The 14,963-nt window shown below is 49.3% G+C and overlaps 5 protein-coding genes across 5 annotated transcripts; 1 reads left to right on the top strand and 4 right to left on the bottom strand.

Annotated features, from left to right (window-relative positions):
- Positions 1-399: 399 nt before the first annotated feature.
- CI109_104948 (uncharacterized protein) lies at positions 400-2,137 on the bottom strand (the record flags this gene model as incomplete). Its single annotated transcript, XM_032008394.1, has 5 exons — positions 400-654; positions 747-1,107; positions 1,200-1,497; positions 1,563-1,652; positions 1,756-2,137. The coding sequence occupies 5 exons, from the start codon at positions 2,135-2,137 to the stop codon at positions 400-402; spliced, it is 1,386 nt and encodes a 461-aa protein (XP_031857327.1).
- A 372-nt stretch (positions 2,138-2,509) lies between these two features.
- CI109_104947 (uncharacterized protein) lies at positions 2,510-3,676 on the top strand (the record flags this gene model as incomplete). Its single annotated transcript, XM_065967584.1, has 3 exons — positions 2,510-2,550; positions 2,859-3,052; positions 3,561-3,676. The coding sequence occupies 3 exons, from the start codon at positions 2,510-2,512 to the stop codon at positions 3,674-3,676; spliced, it is 351 nt and encodes a 116-aa protein (XP_065823656.1).
- A 601-nt stretch (positions 3,677-4,277) lies between these two features.
- CI109_104946 (uncharacterized protein) lies at positions 4,278-6,759 on the bottom strand (the record flags this gene model as incomplete). The annotated part of the gene is made up of 10 exons (XM_065967583.1): positions 4,278-4,504; positions 4,568-4,773; positions 4,846-5,052; positions 5,118-5,441; positions 5,506-5,549; positions 5,613-5,675; positions 5,736-5,861; positions 5,986-6,050; positions 6,114-6,214; positions 6,545-6,759. 10 exons carry the CDS (start codon positions 6,757-6,759, stop codon positions 4,278-4,280), a joined length of 1,578 nt encoding a protein of 525 aa, XP_065823655.1.
- A 796-nt stretch (positions 6,760-7,555) lies between these two features.
- On the bottom strand, positions 7,556-8,763 carry CI109_104945 (uncharacterized protein; the record flags this gene model as incomplete). Its single annotated transcript, XM_032008397.2, has 5 exons — positions 7,556-7,645; positions 7,714-7,791; positions 7,948-8,063; positions 8,352-8,420; positions 8,709-8,763. The coding sequence occupies 5 exons, from the start codon at positions 8,761-8,763 to the stop codon at positions 7,556-7,558; spliced, it is 408 nt and encodes a 135-aa protein (XP_031857330.2).
- A 389-nt stretch (positions 8,764-9,152) lies between these two features.
- On the bottom strand, positions 9,153-11,835 carry CI109_104944 (uncharacterized protein; the record flags this gene model as incomplete). Its single annotated transcript, XM_032008398.1, has 6 exons — positions 9,153-9,303; positions 9,372-9,973; positions 10,128-10,233; positions 10,343-10,620; positions 10,853-11,179; positions 11,401-11,835. The coding sequence occupies 6 exons, from the start codon at positions 11,833-11,835 to the stop codon at positions 9,153-9,155; spliced, it is 1,899 nt and encodes a 632-aa protein (XP_031857331.1).
- Positions 11,836-14,963: the final 3,128 nt, after the last annotated feature.

Below are 14,963 nucleotides of genomic sequence, written 5' to 3'. Positions count from 1 at the left end.
GGATTGGCAATCCGACCTCGTCCACGGATCCCGTTTCACATCCTCGGACATGAAAAGATGTTCATCCCTTGCAGCAGGGGTTCGAGTACAAAAGATCATCATTTGACAATGTGCCTTCTTCTGGACGCCACGCAGCCAACTTCGTCGTTGGCAGTCAGTGTCGATCGAGAAAAGCTATCGCCATGGGGTGAGATCCATTGTGAGACCCTTTCGCAGCTCAGTTTCATCATGCAGGACCATGTCGACTTGAAAGGAATGCAGACTGGCGACATGTTGGCAGCAATCGTCAGTCAATCCGGCCACAAAGTCACCAAGAGAGGCTTTGCATGGTTGCTTTGTGCTATGAAGTCATCTACTAGATCTTCTAAGATTCTACCATGCAACGAAGCGACGAGACTTCTAAGCAAACTCGCTAAACTTGCCCTCGGCTTCGGGCTTGCTCTGGACACTAGCGACCTTCTCCTTGATAGCGGCCTTGGCGGGCTCACCAGATCCGGCCTTCTCGACCTTCTCCTTGAGGTCCTTGACGTCCTCGGGCTCGAGGATGTCGACAAGCAAGTCGAGCTCGGCGAGTTGCTTCTCGATAGTGGAGGCGGAAGGGGCGGTACCAGCGGGAAGGAAGTAGTTGGAGCTGGCAATGACGGTGGAGACAGCCTAAAGAAGCAAGAAACCAAGAATCAGCACAATGCCTTCTCAACCGTGTCTCAATCTAGGAGGTTACAACCATAACAACGACGACAACTCACCTTCTTCCACTTCTTCAAGTTCTTCCTGGCGGCCTCCTTAGCCTTCTTGGCAGCCTCCCTCTCTCCCTTGCTGGCCTCGTTGGCCTTCTTCTCCTCTGCCTTCTTCGCCTCTTCAGCCTTCTTCTTCTCGTCCTCGAGCTTCTTCTTCTCGGCAGGGGTCAAAGGCTTAGCAGGACCACCGTTGGCGACGCCCTTCTTCTTGGCATCACGAGCGGCCTTCTCCTCAGCCTTGATTCGCTTGATTCGAGGGTCAACGGCGAGAACGGTGTCGACGAGAGTTCGGAGTCGGGTGTTGTCCTCCTTCTTACGTCGAGTTCGCTCAGACTTGTTCTTCTTCTCGGTGAATCGCTTGTCGTCTCGGCTAGAGGTAGGACGGATCGTCAGCAGAAGTAAATGTCTATCCCGAGGGGGAGTCGAGGAAAGCGACAGTATGATCCAGATGACACCACTCACGAGTCGGAACCCTCGTTGACCTCCTTGTCGTGCCACTCGAAACTCCTCCAAGAATCAAAGTTGTAGAAGAAATCGTAGAATCCCTCGACCTCCTTCTTGCTAGAGTTGGCATCACCGAACTCTGGGACAGGCTGGACCTTGGAGAATCGACCTTCACGAGCGAACACTTGTGTGGCGATCTTGCAGAACTCGTCGGGGTTGGAAGCGAGGTCCTTGAAGTCGGGGATCTCATCTTCAATGTTCCAGTCGACAGAGTCGAATTGCTTTCGTCGTTCGGAATGAGTCAAGGTCTCGTGGGCTAAAGGAAAGATGCGTGCATTAGTGTCATGACATTGACCCTAATAGTAAAAATAGCGTGCTCACCCTTCTGGATACACTTGAAGAACGAGTCGTCGTTGGCACCCTTGGCAGCTGCCTTTTTGTCGGGGTGGTGTCGAAGCACCTTTCTTCGGTCTATTGCAGGAGATGTAGGTTAGCAAATAAGAAATGATGCATAGGTAGCCACAACAAATCGAATTTATCGAAGCGATGATGTTGAATGAGAGAAGCGACTCACGAGCAACCCTGATGTGGTCCTCTGAAGCCTTGTATCTCAAATGGCCCAAACCAAGGACGGCGTAGTGATCCTGCTTCTTCCACTCCTTGGGGTCCTGAGCAAGGACGTGAGAGTCCTCCTCCTCCTCACCCAATCCTGGGAAGGGGTTCCCATCGCTAGCGTCCTGTTGAGCGGCCTTTGCAGCTTCTCGAGAGGCGGTGATCTCAGCGTCGTCTTGCTCGAAAGTTCGTTGAAGGATTTCTCGTCGAGCAGCAGAGATGAATGATGGACCGGCGGGGTAAAGGGGTAAAGATGAAGGAGCCGAGGGCTTGGAAACGGAAGGCTTGGAATAGCCCCCGGGAGGGGTGGTGAGCTTGAGAGGGAGGGTGACTACGGTAGCCATTTTGTATGATAGTTTTATGGTTTGATAGGTCAAGAAGAACGAACAAAGTTGGAAAAGAGTGCAGAGATGAAAGTTGAAAGTTGTCATTAGCAGTGGAATATTCCTAAAGTGCATTTATTCCATTTTATCCCATCTCTCATCCATCATTGCTGCTGATGCTCTCGCGACGTTCAACATCACCAACATTCATCGTCGAGACCTTTGCATTGCTATAAACCTACAGACCCATAGACACGAGCTACTGCACGACACAACTCCCACGACAAAAGCACCAACCGACCGGAAGTCAGCAAGAAGTAACCTCGCACGACCAAGGGACCAACCACTTCGCTAGTCCACGCCCCTTCCCTCCTCCCTTTGCCACATTTCAGCATGCAACGGCCAAACGACCCTTTAGCCCAACGAGCGTTGTTGTGAGTGAGGCTGAGCCCTCGGAGACAACCTCTGTAGAATGTATCTCGTCAAACAAAGTCTTATGCTGATTTGTATCCTACTTTGACAGCGTAAAGAACCTGTAAGCTGCTTTACTCAACGTCATGTTGTTCTTCCCCTGTCGACCACCACCATCATCCCGTCACGAGCTACTCTTGTGTCTTTTCGACGTCCGATGTACCTAGTGATCGAACACGACAATCCTTTTCACACACTCCTTCTCAATTCCCGCATACAATCTATCCAGTATACGTCTCTTCCGCCGCTGACCAACTCATCCTCCCTTTAGCAACTTCAACATCACCGGCTCCGACTTGTACGATCTCTTTGGGAAATACGGTCCTATCCGTCAAATAAGATTAGGAACCGACCAAAACCTCAAGACAAAAGGTACAGCCTATGTTGTATTTGAGAGTCCGGACGATGCGAAAGACGCTATAACGCATTTGAACGGTTTCCATCTCATGGAGAGATATATCGTCGGTGAGTGGGCAGACGAATCTTGGGACTGGGTTTGGGTTTGGTCTTTGGACGGAATGTGACGTGATGGTCACGCCGATACACGAAGTGTCTCGTGGGCATGGAGAAGCATGTGTCCGTGCCATCGGTCTTTGAGGTCCCTCAATTGGGGTCAAACGCTTTTCGAAGGGTTGATCATCGTCGTCCGAAGCATGGCGGGATGATGTATGATCCGTGCAAGATCAAACCGGTCAACCGTTGGCTCGTATCTCCCCGGAGTACGAAACAGACCGGAAGAGATGGGGAGGGATGGGAGACGCGCTGCTGGGCTATTTGGGTTGCGCGTCAAACGCTACATCGAGAATGAGCTGACAATCTTCTTCTCCCTATCCCTTTCTTTACGTTCCCACATTCTCGTCCATCGCGTTCATATACCACGTCATCCCATGATCCAACCCTTTCCCTCTCCCTCACTTCAATTCTACACACACACAAACACCACGATCTACGGCGCATACGTACCCACCCACAGTACTCTACCACCATCCGTCAAAACAACAAGCGTCGGCACTTGCGAAAGCTGAGCTGAGAGCGAGAGAAGAGGCGTTGGTAGAGGAGAAGAAGAGATTAGGACTGAAGGACGAGTAAGAGGGAAGCAGCGAGAGAGGGAGAGGGGTGTGGTGGTTACCGAGAAGACTTGGTGTATGGACAGGAATAGATGTCGCGAAGAGACCGGATAAGAAGGGTTCAAAGTGTGATTTAGCGAGTAGCGAGAAAGGAGGCCAACTGTGATTCAATGAACACATCGATGGACGAGATAGATGGTGGTGGAGAGAATCCACAACCGAAGATGCGTGAGAGAGAAATCATCAAGTCAGAATGTAATCATTGTATGTCATAGAATTAACGTATCATGCACCGTTTATACCCTTCAAATCGCGGATCGTCGCCATATCATGTAGCTCTTGTCTGGAAGTGCGTCCTTGCAAAGACGAACATTACTTCAGTCTTTACACCTGGTCCTTGCAAAGTATCAAGGCATTGTAGGAGGAATGTATGGGATATATGCATATTTACACAGTGTAACTTCGCTATCAGTCTAATCGCCACGTCGAACCTACACTCAGTGCCGACCCATCAATCTTCTCTGGTCTCGCAGCACCAGCACGCCTCGGTGACACTCCGTCAACAGCACGTCACGTCGTCGTCTTGTATTAGCCGTGTAAGTAGTCTCATTCTTGAGTTGAGATCAGAACCTATCCCTGCCTCGTCCTTCTTGCCGGGCATAAGCAAGAGTAACAGGAGGTCGACTCTCGATGTCTTGACGTTGTTGGTAAGCGTACTGATCTTGAGGTTGGTATCGTTGCATCTCTTCACGTGGCATTTGGTATTCTTGCACTTGTTGAGGTTGATGGTCAGTATTAATTTGATGAGAGTAAGGTTGTCTAGATGCTTGATGATGCTGCACGGGGGTTTCTGTGGTGTAGATTTCATGAGCTTGTCTTGAAATCCAGATTACGAGTGCTTTCGGCAACTCACGATACTGATCATTTGAGAAACCGCCAGCAATTGGGGGACCATCGAAGTTGATAGTCTGCTGACCTGCATAGTCGTAGTGGTGATGGGTTGGACCGGCGGATACCGATCGTGGCAAGGGGGTAGCTCGTCTTTGAGGGATGTATCCTTGAGTGTACGGTTGAGGAGTGGCTGGAGCTTTCAACGAACTGCGATCGAATCTGAATTGTCTGAGAATATAAGCAGGTCAGCATACTCGTCAGTCAAGAGGCTCATCAATCAAGCTGAATGAATTCACTCACTCAAGCTTACTTTTCACTCCACCGTTCTGTGCGACATAGGCCGCTGGCGAAGGCTCGTAGACTCCAACAGATCTTCCCTGTATTCGCGACGACTGGTTTACCTTGGGAGGTTGATATCCTCGAATAGCTGTCGCCATGAGTTGATCCTGTTCACTGAGTCGCGTAGGACCAGACCGAGTCGGGGCAGAAGGGGTTTGCGGTACGAAGCTGAAATACATGAACGATATCAGTTCCTCAAGCTTGCTGACGAGAAGGTGAATGGTGAAACTCACGGCTGAGGCTGTTGGTCAAGGATATTCGCTCTAGGTCTTTTGTTCATCCTTGAGTCACCTTGTTGCACCTCGAAAGCATTTTCAATCGTATAGTTGTGGGTATCAGTCGCTCTTTGTTGATTCGCGTCAACATACGCATTCAGTTCTACGTCTTCGGGTACCGGTCTCAACATTTGATTATCATACCGAGGCGTAGGGTATCCACCACCTTGGCCGATTTGATGAGCATGAGGCACCCGTCTGTTGTGTGGAGGTACACTGGCGGAACAGCCGGCATGCTCGGCTTCGAATGTTGCAATCGATTCTTTGAGATCTTGAATGTCGCTGTGATCGGGGAAGGATTTGAATCAGTGCAAAGCATCGTTGACAAAGAGGACAGGCCACCTACTTGGTAGACTGTTCCAGCTCATCTCGCAATCTGACGATTTCAGCCTAAGACCAGTCACAATGTCAGCAAGGACAATGGTTATGTTGATGAGCAAGATGTTTACTGACGTCCTTCTCCTTGTTCACTGTGACCAGGTGCTGAATTGTCCGTTGCATATCCTTGTATTGAAACTGAAAGTAAAATAGGCTAAGCGACTATTGAAGGACAGCTAAGAGGGAATTCAGACTCACCTTGTGTATCTTAGCCGCCGTGTCTGCTTTCTCCATCAAATTAGCGAGAGTGGACTTGATCTCAGCGTTAACCCTGGCAGTGACCATGTTCGGATCCTGGAACCACATCTCCTGAGCAGGGAGGAGCTGCAAGTGAGAAAAAGCAAGGTCAGTCAGATCCAGCTTCAAGCCACAACAAAGGGCATGAGGGCTTTACATGCTCAGCGAAACGAAGAACAAGGCAATAGGAAGTACAGACAAGGATACTCACACTGCTTTGTGCGATCTCCACCATCGTCATCGATTTCTTGCACGCGGTACAAACACCTTTCTTGTCTGATTACATCTGATCAGCTGAGTCAAGTAGAAGCCATGATCAATGGTGGAGAGACCGCTCACGATTATGCTCTTCTGCCGAACAAAGAATGTGACCACATGAAGTCATGAAGAATGCCTTGCCCTTTCCCTCAGGACCGGCAGTGTCGATAAATCGATCACGGCTGTTGGAATGAAAACACGGCAGTCAGTATACCAACCAAAGGATCTCCTCGTCGTAAAAGAAATTGGTTAGAGGGTAGAACGAGGTAGAGAGCGCCGGAGCAGGAATTTGAACACCCTCTTCCTCCTTGTCTTCCCCCTCCAATCCTTGTTCGTCCTTCCAGTCCAATAACTCTCCTTCAACAACAAATTGTCGTCTTCCTCATTTCACTCGCTCACAAATTGTCTTCCTCCCGACTTTGGACGCTCTTCCTCTGCTTCCCATACCCTGCTCGTGCCTTCATACCTCCCACCACTACTGTACCCCCAAAAGCCGACAACAGAACACTTACCACAAACAACACGTCACATAATTCAAATAAGGCAAATCATCTTCCCCCTCACCTCCACCTTCTCCGCCTTCTGCACCTCTTCCGTTCTCTTTAGAGTGGTTGTGACCGTTGATATCGTCGTTCTTGTCGGTGGAAAATCGAGCAGAGGGATTGGATGAAGGGGGTGGTAGGTTACGACGTGATGCAGAGGCAGGTAAATGCGGTTTCGATGACATCCTTGAATATGTTTGCGTATACGATGTGAGTGGTAGTGACGGAGTGAGAGATAGAAAGGAACAAACGAAGAAGTGATGGAAAGTGGATCGAAGGGAAGGAAGGAAGAGGTCGATTGTTGAGCGCTAGGCCGTGAAGTAAAGTCGGAAAGGGAGGTTGTGCTTCTGCGAGTGGATCTGCCAAATTGAAGAATATGGGAGATCAGCGACTGCTGAGATTAGTGGAACACAGCAAACAGTTTAGTTGAGCAAAGGGATGTCAGAGGAAGCAAGAAGAGGAAGGAGATCGTCAGCAGCGAGAACACATACCTATCTCACTCCGATTGCAGTAGTGTTATCGACGTCAGTAGCTTGTCGGGGGTGAGTGATTGATTAGCCTATTAGATGATCAGGTTACTTTACTAGCAATCTATCAGGACATATTGAAAGAGAGAGGGAGAAAGTGAAAGAAGAAAGAGAGCGATGATGATGTGTATTGTTGATGTGAGGTGTTGATAGGCCCGTGCGTCTCGACTCTTTTTGCCACCCGACCGAGACTTTCTTCTCCTTCCTATCTCTTTTCCATCCCCCGCTATGCATGAGATGTGCGATGTAGACCCCCATAGACTCATATAAATAACATCTCTGAGCCTCGTATAACGTATAGTTGGTGTGTGTCCCGACAATGTGATGGATGGGTCATTCTCCTCCGTCTAGATGTTCATAACGTATTAGCTTCCGCCTTCATCGCTTATTGTGTGTCGCTTGAACATCAAATACGCACTCACCTGTGTTCCTCATACCGAGCGTATCTAACATACTAGTACGCGTCTCCTTCTCTACCCTCATTGACGAAACCCATCGTGCTCAACACCTTTTCTCGTACGATCTGATCTCTCTCGCGTCGTTTCTACGTACAGAGTGCATCACGGTCAGCCGAGTCGTGTTTGGGATTCAGGATGTAGGAGCGAGACTCACCGTCTCCGCGTTGATCTTCTCTTCTATCTCCTTCAACCCGACCTCCACCAACGGTACCATATCTTCTGCTATCAGGTCCTGTAGTGAGACACAAGTATGTCAGCGAAGATCCATGCGCAAGACAACTTCTACCATCCAGCGTAAGCCAGCCAAATGACTGGATTGAAGGTATGATGAAGTGGAATCATACGACCATGTAGGTCGATTGTAGATCCAGAGGACTTCGCGACTCACAATCTCTCCCAGAGCCACCACATTCTCACCACGGACCAACAACACGCCAATGTCCTTGTCGGCATATTCGAGCTTGTAATGTAATCTCTCGACGCAAGAGTCGAGCAGGAAGTTGGCTGAGCACGGGGGTTGCGGGCGGGTAGGGAACATGTCACAGATGAAGATGAGGACGAATCGAGTAGATGCGTTCAGTCGTCGCGGCATGGTTGGAGGAGGAGGATGAGAAGATCAGACGTCAGCTGGTCCTTGTGGCTTGTTTTGATGGTAGAGTGCTTCCCCCTTTGCCCTTCTGAGTCTGCTACACGTCGACCTTTCCTTCAATCCAGCTAACCCACTCGCTCAGGCACATTTTCCTCCAGGTGTACTTTCATAATTGATACACTTAGATCAACCGCTCCACTCACCAAACTGATCATAACTTCTAAAAACTCCAATCATCTTTCTTCCATCTCTCAGAATGACCATCACTTTTTCTGTAACACGGCGAGGTCAGGCGTAAGATCGCGGTGGAGTGGGTACATAGATCGTCAGAATGGCGAAAGAGGGAGGGAGAGGTGCGAGAAGAGAAAGGACAAAATTGAAATCAGCACTGTTCTTTCCCGAGGGCGTTCAGTAAGAGATGTAATGTGTGGTGTAGGTTTGGTTTAACAGCAATCGCAGATAGATCGGTGTTGCAAGATAAACCTGAGGAAAGGGATTCCCATGGCATGCAGCTCATAGGGAAGGTATAGCGGAGGAGGAAGCTTGATCGTTACACTCACTATCGACGAGGTCTACCAAACTCCCCGAAGTCGTAAAGGGAATAAGAGCGTCCATGTTCCTTCGTCTTGCTCGCTCGAAGCTTGTTTCTCTAAGCTAGATATTCGGTCGAAATGACTGCTAGTATGTGTGTGAGCTTGCTGTTATATTGCGAGTGTAGTCGGTTGTGCTGAGATATACGAGCAGATGAGATGTTGTTGAAAGCTATTGATTCGAACGAAAGAGGACGCTTGGAGACAGAGGTGACAATACGACGGAACCAAATTTCGGTCAATGTGGCATTTGTTCTTGCAGCGATGTACGGGTGTTCAGAAGTCTTGAGCGTATAGGTCGATCAATGAACATCATTGAATCATGCATAGCACGACCGCTTCCAGCATGCACATAGTATCTAAAGGCACTTGTAGTATACGTGGAGACATCTGCGTTCCTATAATATGTCACTTTCATGCCTTCGTTGCTATCCTGGGTCTCTTGGACCGCCGCTCCCCCTTCGCAGCATTTGCCTCTGGCTTCGGCGCCCAATGTACACCTGCCGCTCCCGTCTTGTTCTTGCCATTTATGACCTCGTCATGTCCTCCGTAAGTAGCTTGCATTCTGCGGTCAGGTAAGCTGTCAGCCAGGATGCTCTAACGATTTTACTTCTGCACGTGCCCACCACTTACTCTACTGATTTGTCAAGAGCGTCTCCTACAAAGTCGTCGACTTCTTCTGATTCAGCACGCTCATCCGACGCATGCGAGTGACCCTCATCATCGTCATCGTTCGCCCCACCATTCGTCTCGACAGCACGGGGCAAGTTTCCACTTTGACGTAAAGCGGGGTTTTTGTCATTTGATCTCGAAGATGTTGCATCGTCTGCCGCCCTGGACTTGTTGCTCCTTGTGGCTGGTCGACCCTCCGCCGAGCCCGAGTTCGTTGACTTAGATTGGACTGCACTGTGTGTCCCTTCTTCGTCATTCGTTATCAGTTCTTGGTCAATCTCGACGAACTGCTCTTTTGGCACCTCCGTTCTCGATTTAGCAGGAGCCCTCCCCCCCGCACTCCGCTTCCTCTTCCCAATCTGCCGTGTACCCTTGCCCGCCTTGCGCTCCGCCTTCGTCCTCAAGCTCCCATCAATGCCTTCTTGCACATATCTGTCCACCTCTTCTTCTAGGATTCTGGCGTCGATTCCTATTTTCGCTCGAGAACGCTTGAAATGTTCATGCCATGCTGTGGAGGGGTGTCGGGAAGCCCAGGAGTAGTGAGGATGCGATGATTTGTAGCTCTGCGCAATATAGAATCAGACCGTCAGCATCTGTCAAGGGGCACGACGAAGGAGAGAATCAACTGCGATGTCGGGGGATTAGAAGTGGAATATAGGTATTGGGCCACGCGATACAGGATCCCGAAGAAAGAACAGTAGACAACTGCTAACTGACCTGAAGCTCATCATACAGAGACCTCGTAGTTCTGCCTCTTGGACCGGGCTTATGGAAAGCCAACCATCTCGCCAGCATATCTCGATCGTGCGGAGTGAATACGGTCCTGCGAAATGAGCGGTGTCAACCATCACCACTTTTATACAGCATGTTCTGGGCCCCATCTTTCACAACAGTCTGTACTCGTGACCCAGTGAGAGGGGAAAGGGACTTACCTCGGGTGTCGAGCCTCACTCTTCACCTTCGTTGTGCCTCTGCGAACCACACTCCCTCTGTCCAGCTGTTCTCGCCATCTGACCGCCTTCATCTGCCTAACCGCCTTCATCTCCTTCTTTTCCTTCTTCGCAATTTGGTCAAGTACCCATTTGGGCGATCTCCACTTCACTCCGGCCCATTTCGTCTCAGAAGGGGGATGGGTGAGATATGGATGGTTGGAAGGGGTGATACAGATGTGAGGGTTTTCGGCGGGTGAGACGACCATAGCGCCGTTTCGCTATCCAGGAGAAGAACGTCAGCATGATTCTTGAGGGAATTGCGGGTGCTCTAGCCCCTCCCAATCGCATCGTCTCCTGTTCCCCACACATTGGTATGCTTCTAACCACCCAGGTCCCGCTGAAGCCTCCGATGTAGAACGGACGCCACAGGCTGAGGTATACCTCCCACGCGCGGAGAGTCTACCGGTCCTTCAAACACCACGGCCAATACACCGAACCCAGATGACTTACCTCCAGCAGCTCCATGACACCCCTCCTCTGCTTCTCCGTCCCCTCGCCAAGATCGCTGACTAGAACCCTCAATCCCTGGCCTTTCTCTTTGCCCCCATCATGACCCACAACGAACAGCGGTGGCTGGTTTACTTCCGTGAACTCTTCCACCTTCTTGGAAAAATAACATCTCGCCAACCAATGGTATGATAGAAGAAGAGTTTCGCCGGACTTAACAGTAGGAATGGAGGTGAATGATCCCATAAGTTGGGGAGGAACAAGAGGTGGGTTGATGAGGATTACGGTAGCATCACAGGGCGAGTCATCGTCAATCCTTCCGCCTAATTTCTGCAATACAAGTCTTGGTTAGTCAGAGTCCATCTCGTTTTGAGCTCATCACTCATAGTAGGATGGAAGTGAGGACAGTATGAAGAGCAGAGAGGTCTCTTTGGATTGGAAAAGTGAGACAAGATAATCAATGACACAAGGGGGTTAGGGAGAACGAAAGGGATTGAGGATGAGTTTACAAGCAGGCACAATGACGCTGTCTCGGATAGTACCCAACTCACCTTGACTCTCTTCGCAAGATGGTCTCTCATCGTCTTGGAGATTGATACCTCGTCGAAGTACCATACCACCTCACCCCACGGGAACGGCTCTCCAACTTTCAGTCCTGCCTTCTCTCCTCTCGTTGGAGCCGCGGTCTCGTTACCAGTCCTGACATCTCCACTGGTTTCGTTCTTCCCATCGTCCCTCCCATCCCCGACGATATCCTCGTCATCCTCGCCCTCACTCTCACTCTCGCTTCCACTGTCACTCCCCAAGTCCTGTCCATCCTCCGCTTCAAGCTCATCGAGCTCGCTCTCCCCTTCTTGTGAAGCTTGTCGATGATTCGGTCCTACTTGATCACCTGGGACTTTTCTAGCCGCCTTGAGTTTGGTCATTCCTGCTAATGAGGCTCGACTGGATCTCGTACTAGGTCCAGGATCACCATTCTCTGCCATCTCGAGCTTGGATGTTCTGTTTTACTCGGTATGTCGTAAGTTGATGCGTGATTGGGCGTTCTGTTGCGTTTTAGACGTATGTTAACACGCAAGATCAGTCGCGTCGCGATTTGAGCTGATGGGGTCCGGTTGTTCGGATGAAGGGGTGATGCAAGTAGCACTTGACTATCAACCAAGAGAAGTAACTCAAGTGTACACGATACAAGAAGCGCCTTTAGACAGGTGAAATGCGGATATGCGAGCGACGTTTGTAGTGTGTTCAAGTGAAGTGAGACGAAAGATTGAATCAATGTTCACAATCATGTTTTCTGTTTACGACATTGCACCTCAGGCACCCGTCACCGAAGACTTATTTCGTTGAGGAAAATACTGCACAATCAGCACCACTCGTACGTATGGTCTCATATGCATAGGGCACCAGTAGCGCCAGGCATGCGGCAATCTAATGTATACATTGTCCCTATATTCAGTCACTGTAGGCAGTTCGTAGTATTGTTCCCGGCTCATTTACCGACGACATCAACCTCCGCAGAAACGTGGGCAAGTCGTCCGATATGAGAGGTTCCATCAAGACTCCCGGTTGCATGTTATTGGTTATCCATCTATGAGTCTTATCTGAAAGTACAGCACATCTATATGACATCCTCTTCAGACTTCAATACTAGAATCACTACAAAAAGCTCAAGCGTTCACTGCCTACTTATCACCCATCCACGGTATCCATCTCGATACCTTCTCCTTACTCAATGTCCTATACATCAATGTCCAATCATCTCTCCTCTTGTCCCCATTCCCACACCCATACCACCCATAGGTCCCTGCCTCATCCCCATGCCCATTCCAGGTCCCACCCTCGTTCTCGGAGCAACACAGCACCACTGTGCTCTCAGCTCAGCTTTGGTAGCACAATATCCTGCCTTGTTGATACGTTTCATGGCACAAAGTTTGGCTCGAGCAGCTCAACATTTGTCTCTGGTCAGTGCGTGATGCGTCCGAGGATGAGATTTGCAAAGGATGGCAGACTCCTAGCAAGGGAAGAGAGGAAGTCAGCAAATGTTTCCTGTAGACGTCGATGATTGCAATGTTGTCTGGATGCACACATCAGATGGTTTGCGAGTTTGGAACATATGATGTCAGGAGGGTGAGTGACGATGAGTTGTTGATGAAGCAGAAATGCTAGCTCACCTCAATTTCCCTCGACAAGCTTGACGAATCAGAGATGGCAGAAGCATTGGAAGCAGCTCTTCGAAGCTCATTCAGTCGGACGGACGGTGCAAACCCCGCCACTTGATCTTTGTGATTGTGCGTAGCAGTGTAGTATGACAAAGGTTCATCCGCTTCAACAGTCTAGAAGAAGGAAGTCAGGCCAACAACATCAGTGTAATTAACACATTGCCTAGCCAGTGGCCAACTACACTATCCAAGCATCACACACACACTATGGAAGGTTACAATAATCAGCATTCTGCTGAACCTCCCAGATCTTGCTGTCTATACCCAAGAATGTTGGTCTAAGTAAGTATCATTTGTGACATCACTGCCCTGTGTGAGAGATACAGCACAAATGCTCAAGTTGACTGGGGTTCAAGTACAAGTTGATGTGCAACAGGCCTACGGTAATGCACTGAAGAACTTTAGGCTATTGAATGCCTGCATAACCTTATTCACTGCATGGACATCTCCCACCACTCTTCCAGATCTTCAACCTTACATCCTTGCTTTCAGCTCCATCCCAATAAGTACACTTCATACTGTAGTCATTCCCTTCTGCTCTTTGTCCCACCGTCTAAACTCTACTTTCTTGTCCTTTGCTTGTCATGTCGATGTTTGTGCTGATGTCGATGTCTGTGTTCATGTCCTTCTTTGCCACTCTGATCTTGGTAAGGTGAAGATTCTGATCCAGTCGCAGTAGCCTTACCCTTTCCCTCTTGAGCCACATTGATATGAGATGTCCTGGCATCAAGCTGACCACCACTAGTACCTGAACCGTCTGCAGGTTCTGGCATGTTCTGTGGCGATCCACTCAATGAGGGATCCTGAGGTTGAGTGAACAGACAAAGTCAGGAACGGACAGATGGTACTCGTGCGTGTACAGAATACTCACCTTGTCGTCTGGTTCATTGATGATCATCCTGACATGTGTCTTGCCTCTCACAGTCAATCCCTTATCTAAAACAGACATATTCACATCCACCAGACTATCGAGAGTTGTTTCAATAAAAGACACTGTATTTGGAAACCGAAGAGTGGTATCTGTTGGTTTTCTTGGATTTTTTAAATGCTTGCCATACCTACTGAATTTCATGTAAAGCCTTTTAAAGAAGACAGCTTTGGGTTCTGATGGGTTATCCAGGTTATTAGGTTTAATTCCTGTTACAGACAGAATCGCCCCAGATCTGATTCCCTTTTCAATCTCTTCATTGATCTCAACCTCGATTTGTTGCTCATATGTTGCATGATATGCACTTCGTGGCACAGCAATCGAGTGAATTGTATTGTTGTGCCTTGACAACCAAGGTGATTTGAGACATGTCGTGCTTTCTGAATCCTTTAGGAGCACAGTGTAAACCGTTTGCCAGGCATAGCAGCGTAAAATCCATTTGCCAGTATTGTGCACCTCCACATAAGCACCTGTACCTTCGGATCGGTACTTGACCAGGTCTCCTGGTTGTACTAACAGAAGTCACAGTGGGTCAGACCTCTCTTGGTAGATTCTGGTCTACACGCATTACCACAAGTTGACAAGCAAACAGCTACATGAGGGACCAGGGGCAAACAGACTCACTATCAGGTTCTGGACTTCCTTGGAGCATTTCTTTGCCTTTTCCTGCAGTTGAGCTGTGTCCTGCAGTAGAGCTGGGTCCTGCAGTTGAGCTGTGTCCTGCAGTTGAGCTGTGTCCTGCAGTTGAGCTGTGTCCTGCAGTTGAGCTGCGTCCCGCAGTTGAGCTGTGTCCTGCAGTTGAGCTGCGTCCCGCAGTTGAGCTGCGTCCTGCAGTTGACCTTTGTCTGGCAAGTTGGGGAGCTTTACCAGTACCTGTAACAAACATCATGAGTGTGGTCACAACAGCCTTGTCAGCAGTCAAGCGCACCAGGGATGTTATTGCCGTGCACTTGATCAGAGTTGGACA

Source organism: Kwoniella shandongensis, chromosome 8 (assembly GCF_008629635.2).
Source record: "Kwoniella shandongensis chromosome 8, complete sequence".
Classification (NCBI taxonomy): domain Eukaryota; kingdom Fungi; phylum Basidiomycota; class Tremellomycetes; order Tremellales; family Cryptococcaceae; genus Kwoniella; species Kwoniella shandongensis.
The sequence above is the reverse complement of the archived record's forward strand: the minus strand, read 5'-3'. Positions and strand labels throughout refer to the sequence as shown.